General features: G+C 38.4%; 1 protein-coding gene across 1 annotated transcript in view; it reads right to left on the minus strand.

The window, feature by feature from the left end:
• Positions 1–7,545: 7,545 nt before the first annotated feature.
• The window catches only part of leo1 (LEO1 homolog, Paf1/RNA polymerase II complex component), an 11,537-nt gene continuing 7,807 nt past the window's right edge, over positions 7,546–11,275 (minus strand). Inside the window, exons 11-14 of the mRNA XM_015375592.1 lie at positions 10,376–10,511; positions 8,298–8,490; positions 8,119–8,216; positions 7,546–7,853 (exon numbers count right to left, since the gene is read on the minus strand). Of these exons, the coding sequence (XP_015231078.1) occupies positions 7,740–7,853; positions 8,119–8,216; positions 8,298–8,490; positions 10,376–10,511 (541 nt within the window). The 3' untranslated portion in view covers positions 7,546–7,739. The remainder of the gene's footprint in view (positions 7,854–8,118; positions 8,217–8,297; positions 8,491–10,375; positions 10,512–11,275) is intronic.

Here is an 11,275-nt window from a genome sequence, read left to right on the forward strand (position 1 = left end):
TTTCCTTAGTTTCATCTTATTCCACGGAGGCTTCATTTAACACTGATGTGTAGGAGCTTGGATGTACCTAAAACATGCAAATTACTGGCCTTTCTGAAACTGGAGTCTGGTATCTCTGTTTAAGTAATCATAAACCTGAACTTTGATGTTCATGTTGTTTTGCCCGTCTAGCTTACATAATACTGAAGTCTCCATGAGTAATGATGACTACTCAAAAATCTTTGTTAGTTAATGACAAAGCAATCTAAACCTATTGTGATTGTGAAGTTATTTATGGCTTCTGACCTCCACCAGGGTATTGCAAATTCCAAGAAGGGTCAAAACAAATGTCGTATTCGCTGTTCTGAAGGTTCGTCACTTTTTATTTGACCTGTCAACTAAAAGCACAAGCACTCTGTTATCCAGGTTGTTCCCAGAAAGTTTTCAAAGGGAAGGCACCATTATCCCTTGGGATAGAAAAACAAACTCAAAACCAGAAAAAAAAAAAATTTCTTGAGTTTTATTTTGCTGTTTTTAGACTTTGGTTAAAGGAAAATAACTTCTATACAGGTGTTGGGAAATCACGTCCAGGTATAGACTTTATCTATTGTTAAATCTTAATTCTCATTCTGGCTAACTAACCTTCCATGGTGGAAGAAGATCCGCCCTAAGTATCTTAAATCTGTGGATGCTGTTGGGCTGTTGTGGCAAACATGCCTCTTTAACATTGGTGGAGGTTGGGGACTGACAGATTCGGGTGCTGGTTAATTGTCATAAGATGGGGACTGGAGGTTTTGTTCCAACTACAGGGGGATCGTACTTATCAACCTCCCTGAAAAGGCCTATGCCAGGGAGCAGGAGTTTGGTCTGCTCAGAGCCGCTGCTATTACATTATAGGAATTATAGGATGCTGCCCCGGTCTGTTGTGGTGAAGAGCAAAACTCTCGACCGGTATAGGTCAGTCTACTTTCCTTCCCTCACCTATGGCCATGAATGAAAGAACAAGAACACGGATATAAGCAGCTGAAATAAGCTTTCTACGCAGGGTGACTGGGCTCACCCCTAGAGCTAGGGTGAGGAGGTCAGTCATTCGGGAGAGGCTTGGAGTAGAGCTGCTTCTCCTCCACATTGAGAGGAGTCAGCTGAGGAGAATCAGACATCTTTTTCTGATGCCCTCTAGAGGCCTCCCTTGAGAGGTTTTCCGGGCATGTCCCACCAGGAGGAGGCCCAGGGGATGACCCAGGATACGCTGAGGTCACACTATGTCCTGGCTGGCTTGGGAGGGCGTTGGGCTTCACCCAGCAGAGGAGGCATCCAGGAACAGGAATGCCTGAGAGTCTCTGCTAAGGCTGCTGCCCCTGATCCCAGATAAAGCAGAAGACAGCAACTATGAGTATTAGTACTTATTTATTGCGGACTAGCTGCATCTGGCGGGTGCATAGTTTATAATGTTGGCCATTTCCTTTGTTGTTTCACTTTTACAACATCACAGCAACCATCAGGTACGCAGTATGGAAACATGTTTATGCAAATTATAGAGCAATGTGTTTTCACCCATAACCATCATTGAACTGCTTATAAATTGGGGAGATGTTTCTTTCTTACAATTATTAATAATTTATATATTTAACAAATGTTTTTATCCATCCTGTCCCTAATAGTTTTTTGTTTTTTTTAGAGTAGGTATCCTGCATGTTCTAGATGTTTGTTTCCTTTTTTTTTTTTTTTTCTTTTGACCACACCTAGTTTATATTACTGGGATAATTTGCAGGCTCCTGCAAATCATGATGACAAGCTGAGGAGATAAATCCACTAACTAACAATCTGCTCTGTCGATGTTAGGACATATTTAAATAACACGCAGGACATATTATACCTAATTCCCACCTATATCCTACACATTGGGTATATAAAAAAATACCTTTTATATCGTTAGAACATGGTAAAGAAAGGGACAAGGAATGAATGTTAAAATCCAGAATAAATAATTGAAAAACTGCACATTTGCTTTTCAGTGCTAGTTCAGTGTGAAATTCAAAGTGCAGGCAGTTAAAATAGGCGTAGCGAATGTTATTCATCAACATAGGCACACAGCCACAGGGAAAGGCTGTCTAAGGAATTAGTCAGATAAAGGCTGGAGGTCTGTGGGGCTTGGAGGCTGTTGCTTTGCATCATAAAGATCTGCATTTTAATCCTTGTATCGAGCCTGTTTGTGTTTTGACCTGCTACCCCAGTTCAAAAGCATGCTTGTTAAGTTAACTGGAGATTTTAAACTTTCCTTTAATGTAAGTCTTTCTGTGTTGATATCTAATAGACTTGCTGTCCAGGGCTCACTCTGGTTTTCTCCCACAAGCACCAGCAACCCTGAAAGGATTAAACAGGTACAGGAAATGGATGGATGAATAACAAGAGGACTGTTTTCTCTGAGACAACCTGGCTTGATGCTGACTCAGTCAGTGTTTTTACTATAACCTAATATGCTGAATATTTGCATATTAAGCCTTTTTTGGCTTTGTTTTATTTCAGTCATGATCTTCATGTTATTCCTGCAGGGCTACCCTTTCTGTTGCAAAGAAAGTGACGCCACAGAGTTCCAGTCCATGTTAGGACAACAGTGGTTGCTAGTAGTGGGAAAGAAATGATTCAGAAAGACATGAGGGAGGAGAAAACAAAAAAAGCAAAATGCTGCAGCCCTCCCCTCATTTTCCTCTCAGTGCTGACTGTGTAGCACCCCCCCCTTCCCTCCCCTTCCTACTCCTCTGTGAGTGGAACTGGGTTTACATAACACACTGCAGTCTGTGATAACGCAGCACAAACCAATGCTGATGACACTTTCTCTTTAAAGGAAACATACAACATTTGCATTCAGCATAGTGAAATGCAAATTCTGCATTCACTGACAGGTAACCAGCGTGGTTTCAAACAAATTGATTGATCACAAATCCTCTTCACACATCCAGACCTGTTGAGAGTTAATGATGAAAAAGTTAATATTTCCATGTATCATGAATTTTTAAACATTTAATATGTACAGCTCTTTTAAACACTGCAGTCCCAACTGAACTTTGATTCTACAGATCAGGATGCAGACATTTATGTAAGTCTAACTTCTGCACTCTGGGCTGCTGCAGCCAGATATGTCTGGACGGGGTGGTGAGACTGGTCACATTGGAGGGTTGTTGTCCATCCCTGGGACACTCTGTGTATGAGAGAGGGAGAGATTGTGCGTCATTCTGGCAGCTGAACATGAATCAGTAACCAGGACTCTTGCTCTCTCTATTCTTCTCTTACTGTGTGGCTTAAAAGGGATCAAGTCACAATGCCTTACCTCGCTCTGTTCTAACAGCTGGAGCGCTGACGTAGATAACTGAGCTGCATACCTACTGATGATCCGGCTGTAGCTTCAGGGCCCGCTGAAGGGTAAATAACATAATGCTACCATTAAACGGATCCAGTCCGTGAAAATGACTGTAGAGGGGGTTATTATCCAACAGTAGGCCCCCTTTGTGAACTGCCTGAAATGCCCTGCTTGTACTCCAGGCCTTTACTCAGTTACTTAACATTTGCAATTGCATAACTGGCTATTTCACTTTTCATCAGACGGTACAACTTGATCTTCTTTAGTGTGCTTCCCATTGCAGATAGGACTCACTTTATAAGGATCACTTTGTAAAATGGTAAGGAGCTCAGTGAAGTTTTCTGAATATTCATACAGAGTATGCATCTTATCTTGTCACAAGGGTTTAGATAATTTGAAATATTAACCAAGTTAGAAATGAATGCATCTATAATAATAATAAAAAAACTGATAAGGGTTAAATCAAGCAGTGTTACTTTTTTGTTTACCATGATAAAGTAGAAAATGTTTTAAAACCTGACCATCCTTCAGCCATAATTCTAAATTTATTTTAAAAGTTAGGTAACACTCATCCTGAGTCCGCACCCAGCATGGCATCTTAAAACTTAAAATGTGCACAGTGTTCATTAGTTCCTCCCTGGACTCGTTTAAAAAGTCCTCGCCTCAATCATATTAACTCTGTGAACTCTCTGATTGTGAAATCTGAGCCACTCCTCTTCCATAAGTTTTTGATTTTTGTATTTATTTATTTATTTTGACTTTATTCTATGAATTTTTCAGTATTATATTTATTACCTTTATAGTTTTGTTGTTTTTTAACATAAATGTTAATATTTTATTGTCTCAATAAATGATTTACCTAAAATTGTTACCCCTCATTGTCTTTATGAGAATTTTGTTAATTTGCAATATCAGAATAAAGGAACTAAGAGGGTTTAAATAGGAGAAAAAGGAAAACAATGAAAGCATTGTGTCTTTTGTCTGGTATATTATCACCTATAAGGAATATTCCAGGTATGAGTAAGTCTCATAGAAAAAACTGCCTGACCAAAAGCAGCCCTTCTGGTTGAAACTATACGCTCCTTTTCACTAACAGAACTGACGCAGGTGTCAATAGATGAGGCCTGTTTTATGCAAGCAATGGGGGCGAGGGAGTGACGCAGGTTCTCTCTCTGTTACCTTTCACAAAAATTTCCAAGCATTTTTTTTCTCCGCCGTGCTCCCAAGTCAATTTGGAATTGCCCTTTGCTTGATCAATAATTTTAACAGCAATGAAAAAAAAAAACTTTTTGGATCTCCTGATTTCTCTTGTAACCTTATTTCAGTCCCCCAAATATTTTTTTTTCACTGGTCTACAGCAATGTAATTCTTTCCTTCACTGCTGCATTGCAATTTTTCTGTATTTGACTGGTTTTATTTGTTTCACAAAAGTTTAACATGTTTAACAGTGGACCAAGGGGCCTAAAAATCAGAGTTTGGATCAGAATGAGATAAAATCTCATTCCTTTTTATTATTTTAATAGCATTTTAAACTTATTTTGTTCCCCTTCAGGTTGTTAGACTCTCTTTGCTCCAGGGCTAATACAGTATGGCTTTTTGACAATTTCTTTACAATAAGGGTTAAATTATGATCAGACAACTCAGTAATTATGTTTAAGATCTTACAAATTCTTTCTGGATTTCTGCAAATTGATTCCATCCATGTTCTGGAGGACAGGGTTATTCTTGTTGGTCTCCTTATCTAACTGAGTCAGGTCAAAGGTTTTTGCCATACATTTAAGAGCAATATCTCACACAGCTAGAAAGAGAAGGAGGTTGTTTATTTGTACGATATCTTATGGGATTTTGTCTGTTATTTATGAAGAACCTGTTTATTTTCACCTACTGTGTCTCTCTTTTGTAAGAAAAACTGAATAAATCAGCTTACAGAAAAGCTGAGTGGCAAAGTTTTAGCCATCCAGGTCAGTGCCACCAAACTCGGAAAGATGGGCCTCCAAGTGCTTAAAAACATGAGCGCTGCAGCTACAGGTTGCTCTGATGGGAGCCAGCAGAACTGACATAGACTCCAAAGACCACATTTAAGCCTTATTTCAGTGCCAAACAGGTTTTTGGTGTTGAAGGTGTGATGGCATCTCTCCTAGTGGTGCAACATGGCTTAAAACCATTAAATGCAATCTTAATATTTTGTAGTATTCTGCAAGTGGCAATCCCATTTCCACAGTTGGCTACAACCTCAAATGTCGACCCCCTCATAGCAGGTTTAATAAGAGGCTCAATTTAGGAGTGAAGTGGATGGAAGAGCCTGCCTGCATTCTAGACCACAACACTACTGAACATTTTTGGTCTGGGTGTGCGGTTTGTGCTGACCGATGACTATCGGGCGGGCGGCACAGGCTGCTAATGACTTTTGTTAACTGGTTTTTGTTTTGTCTCTTAAAACTTTAATCCATAAATCTAACTGATGACAGGTTAACCTGTTTGACATTGGCAGAGAGGGTTTTGACACATTTTGCTGTGTGCAACCTTTATGCTAAACACTGCTGCTCAACCCACAGATGCATTTTCCTAACAAATGCGGAACCATCTATAGGCAAATAAACCGGCTTTCCAACAGCTAGACCTGTTGCCGAGAAGCATTGTTACATGAAAAATAAAACAACTAAACACACAAACTCACTTTTTTTTGTGCCATAATTATGATTAGACCCACCAAGAGAAGCAAGAACAATAACAATCTTTAATTTTTAAGCATGACCGTATGGCTAAAATGTTAATAAAATAAAGAAATTGCATTTTCTATTTTATTCAACTCCTTATGGAGGTTTAATACGGTGACAATTCGGTGCATTCAGGTAATCATTGTGACACTGATCTCTACACGGAATAATCTTTCTTCTAAATAAACACATACTTACTAAAATCCTATATGTTTTTTTTTGTTGTTGTTTTTTATATTGTAATACATCATTACACGTTATTTCCTGGTGCCCTGTAAGAACACTGTAAAATTTAATTTTATCAGTAGTCATCAGTCACTGGGCAGGGTTTCCTCTGCTTTATTCAGCGTAAATGGTCTGCAGTCTACTTAGCGTGCAGGGCAACAGAGCTGCAGCTTATCTACAGCTGAGAGGAAGCGGTTAGATAAGCTCATCAGGAAGACCTGCTCTGTCCTAGGATGGCCTCTCGACCCAATACAGGTGCTTGGAGAGAGAAGGACTCAAAAATGATATCAATGCTGGCCCTAATTTCCCAATCCGTGCATGAAGTCAAATAGCTTTTCCAGCGACAGACTGCTGCATCCCAAAGGCCCAATGGAGCATTATCGCAGATCCTTCCTCCCAGCAGAGGTTTAACTTTATAACCATGACTGCACCCAAAAGAAAAATCTGTTTTTATACATACACCTAATTTTTTTGCTCCTTTTATAACACAGTCCACTCGATTTTACATTTCCTAATTTCTTTAGATGCTATTTTGTAACTGTACAGAATTCCTTTTGATTTATTTCCTCTAATTTTAGCTTTATTTTCTTATGTTTGATTTTTATATTTAATACCCTAATGTGTATCTGAATTCCTCCATTAGTGTTTTACTTTGCTGCTATGAATATTTCTATCCCAGATGCTAAAGTTTTCCTCAGTTGGTGCAACTCAGATGGTCTGGAGCCACTGTGCTGCTTTAGGGCCTGAACCACTAAATGCCAGGTGATTATTTATAACCTGAAGCCTATGAAAAGGTTATGTAGGAAGATAATTATCCAAAGGATCCCAGCAAGTACATCTCGGGATGGCTTATAAATAGGAAAGATTTAATCAAGAAGAAAAGCAAAAACTGAAGAATACTTTTCACTACAGAGGAAAACAATACAAGTTTTGAGTCAGTTGTAGGAACATCTCATCTCAAATCTTGAAACCAGTGACGCCCTTCCATTTTGGCCAGTATTTTTTAAATAATAGTCAATTCCTTTTCTCAAATGCCCCTTTTATTTGTATTTAGGTTCAAGACAAAACCAGAAACTGATGCATTTTTTGATAGGGAATGATTGAAAAAGAGATTAGCAGCTACCTCAGGCACTCATCTATGAAGGCTTTGTTTGTTGTTTGAAAGCTGAATTTAACATTATGTTTCATAATCTCACAACAACTGTGTGATTCACTCATGATTCATAGTGCAAAAATAAAAAAAATAGAGGCTTCCCGGCAAGTTTCGGTTATGTAAAACAACCCTTTATTTATTCCTCACCTCTGCTGTACACACCATAAACAAACCGACACACACTCACCCACACACAGGTCATAAGAAAATATACAAACCAAAACATGGCTATATATACACCATGTAGACTGAACACTGATAATACAGTGGGAATGGTTTAAAAAAAGAATACAAAAAAAAAATTTAACTATTCATCGTCCTCTTCATCGTCCTCTTCGTCACTGATGACATATTTTTTAGCCTTCTTGGTGGTTGTTTCCTCGTCGTCTTCTGCCTTCCTCTTGCCAGACCCCTCGCCCTCCTGATGACAAAAGAGGATAAAAAGATATAAGAGCTGACAGAAGAAGACATTCAGTCTGGCTTTTCTTCGCTTTATCAGGTCCAGCTCTGTGTTTTCACATCATCTTCTTCTGATTTCAGACATCAACACTCGGTGTGGATGAGAACAGTTAGTGCATCCTGTCCAGCTCAGTTCATATCAGGATAAAGGGGAGCAGTGGGCGTTTTACCATCCAGTGTCCTACCTCACACCGCCCCCTATCTGCCAACCGAAGCTCTGCACCTACCTCATCACTGTCCAACTTCTTGGCCTTCATCAGCCTCTGGGCTTTATCATCATCGGAGCCTTCATCGCTGTCTGATGAGTAGATCCTTGCTCTCTCCTCTGGAATGAGAACAGAGGGAATGTTACAAACACATCCCAGTGGGACACTATTAAAAAAAATAATAAAATGAGCGCAGTTACCTCTCAGGCCTCCTCCTCCTTTGTATTTACTCTTGATAGCTGCCAGGCTGATGGCTTCTTCGCCCTCCTCCTCGTCATCGTAGCGGTCAGGCTCCAGGTAGCTGCTGCTCAGGCCCCTCTGGTGCTGCTTCTCCCTCATCCTCCTCTGCTGAGACTCACGACGGATCGACGCTCGCAGACGCTCCTCCTCTTTCTAACAAGAGACACATTGGGCGTGATTACTTGCCATTTTTAAAACAGAAAGAGTGGAAAGGAACTAATTGACACCCCAGTTTAACAGCAGACATATACTGCTAAGTTTCTGTAATTTTATATTATAAAATAATATATTATCCTCCAAGTTTCTTTATTTAAAAAAAGGCTGAAACATTTAATTGGATTAATCAAGATAAATCAATGTTGAAATAATAACAGTTTAATAACTAATTTAGTAATGAATTAATCAATAACTTCAGTATAAAGATTCTAAAATATGCCTTTAGCTGCAAAAAAAATTAATACAAATTTTCCATAAGCATGAAACACATGTTTAATAAATTGATAGGTTCTATCCAGAAGTCCTTAGTGGGCACCGTTTTAGCAGCTTATGGTTTAAATTCTGTGTAAAACCTTCTGCTATCCGATTATCAATGGATTCATCAAAAGACGCATCAACAGATTAATCAATTAGCAAAATAGTGGTTAGTTGCAGCCCTATAATTTTCTTGCAGGTTAATTCAAAAACAAGGAAAACAGCTTTGTAAACCTTTAATGTCCCATCAAGTTTGGATGATATGCTGGTCAAAAACCAAACTAAGTGATGAACTCAAAGTTTTATCTGCATCTCTGCTCAACGCTGCTCTCCTTAATATAATCTAGAGATATGCTAGTTTTAGGTCTCCAACCAGACCAATGTGGTTTGGTTGGAAAATTAGTTCTACAGTCATTAAGCTGCACTATTAAACACAAGCTGCTTTGTTGACACGGTTTATCAAATAATAGGGATATCCCAGCCTGATATTAGCCAAAAAACTAATATCGGATTTTATCAGCCGACATCTAAAATCTCTGATATGTTCATGCTGATAGAAACTCTGCTTCTGTTTAAAGTTTCTGTAACTTTTAACAGAGGCAGAATTAACATTGGTTCATTTTGTTGTTTTCATACCTTTTGTTGTTGACTTTTGCTTCTTGTTTTAGTAATATTACTTAATTGGGCCAATTCTAATAGTCTACAGTATAAAATAAATAATAAAGCCAGTAGGATTAATACTAATATCATATTGGGTCAATATCGGTATCATATCAGAAATTAAAAAGTTAATATCAGGACATCCCTTCTAAATAGCATGGTATGATCATATAATAAAAAAAATGACACATAGTTATTGAAGATTCACCCAGATCATTAATGGGAGGCATACCATTTAAGTCGGTGGTCTGCAACCTTTCCAATCCAAAGAGCCATTTCTCAGTCCTCATTCTGGCTAATACACAACTCTTTTTTAAAACATTATTTTTTTTTTTTCCGGTTATTCATATTTTTAGCATATAAGATAAGGAAAATGAAAAGTCATAAAGAAAAAGTCAAAAAGTCATAAAGAAAAAGCATAGATTTTGTTCTGAAGGTTATTATATGTAAAAAAAAAAATGATGATGATCCAAACTAATTAACAGAAAAAAAAATTCTAAAAACCTATTTCTGCTGCTTTTAATGTCATTCTGTTGTGAAAATCCAATTCAAATCTTTATAAAAACCCATAAAGAATGCAAGACTTGCATTTGTTATCATAGTACATTCGTTTGTTTCTTAATATAAATTTTAACCATTATTAAGAGCCATTGTAGGGGGGATTCAAGAAGGGCTTAGGTTGAGATCGAGCCCTCCGTTCATACCAACAGTTTTTATTTTACTTACTACTGCTTGACTTTATTTGAGTAAATGTGTTTTGTTTTGCCTTTCTGTAACCCAGTATGATGCTGGTCAACATCTAGCGTAATGCAAACCCCTTTAGAGGCTGAGACAAAAGGATTCCAGGACTGGATGCGAAAAGGTCAAACAGATGAGTACAGACAAACAGAACACCGGCGGCCATTACTTTGATCATTTCATTACGCTGCGACTCTGGATCTCTTCCAGCCATGGGGAGGATCCTAATCTTCTGCGTCTTTGAGCAGCGGTCAGCCAGAGACAGCGTCATCTTCCTATGGGTGGCGCTGTCAGTGGAGTGGGGTCTGGAGGGAGATCAGAAGATTGCAACAAATGGGAATTTAATACTAAACATAAAAGGGCAAGAAGAGTCTAAAGAAACCTAGATCAAGATACGGTTCTGTCACCACAATTAAGTTCTTAGTGTAATCAAAGGTCTAACAGATATTTTGCCTTTCCAGAAATCTTTCAAAGGTCAGGCTATATTAAATGGGTTCTAAAGTATCTGCAAAGTCCAGGCTTTATCGGGTTACAAGCCACCTTGTAATATAGGCTAGTTTCCCCAAACTTTCCTGAAGTACCCTGCGTGTTCCAGCAAAGCCCAAGAAAAATTATGTCCTGTTTCTGGAAAGTTTTGGCAGATTTCAAGCTTGCTTAACCTTTAAGATTTGGAAAGCTGTCCTAGAAGTACAGAGAAGGAACCTTGAGTTCCAAAAGGTTACATGAACATAACAGGGAAAGTCTCCTTAAGCTTCAGTAAAAGTATCCCAGAAAGCTTCTGGAAGCATAGTTAAGCCCTGGCGGACTTAGAACATAACTTTTAATAAGTCAGACAGTAAATCAGAGAGAAACTTCTCAAAAGATAATAAAACCTAATTAGTCCTTACTCCTTTTAATCTTTAGGTCTTTATTAAAGCAGCAGAGTGATTGGTTGGTGTAATGAAACTATTACTTTAGGCATAAATATGACAGGGGGTTCTTATGCTGAGTTTTTCTTGCCTGATATCAGGCAGTTTCAATTTCCTGTCGGAAGACAAGGCTTCAAAGCTTGGAATAAAAAAAATACAAA

The sequence above is a fragment of the Cyprinodon variegatus genome, unplaced genomic scaffold (assembly GCF_000732505.1).
Source record: "Cyprinodon variegatus isolate N-32 unplaced genomic scaffold, C_variegatus-1.0 Scaffold122, whole genome shotgun sequence".
Lineage (NCBI taxonomy): Eukaryota > Metazoa > Chordata > Actinopteri > Cyprinodontiformes > Cyprinodontidae > Cyprinodon > Cyprinodon variegatus.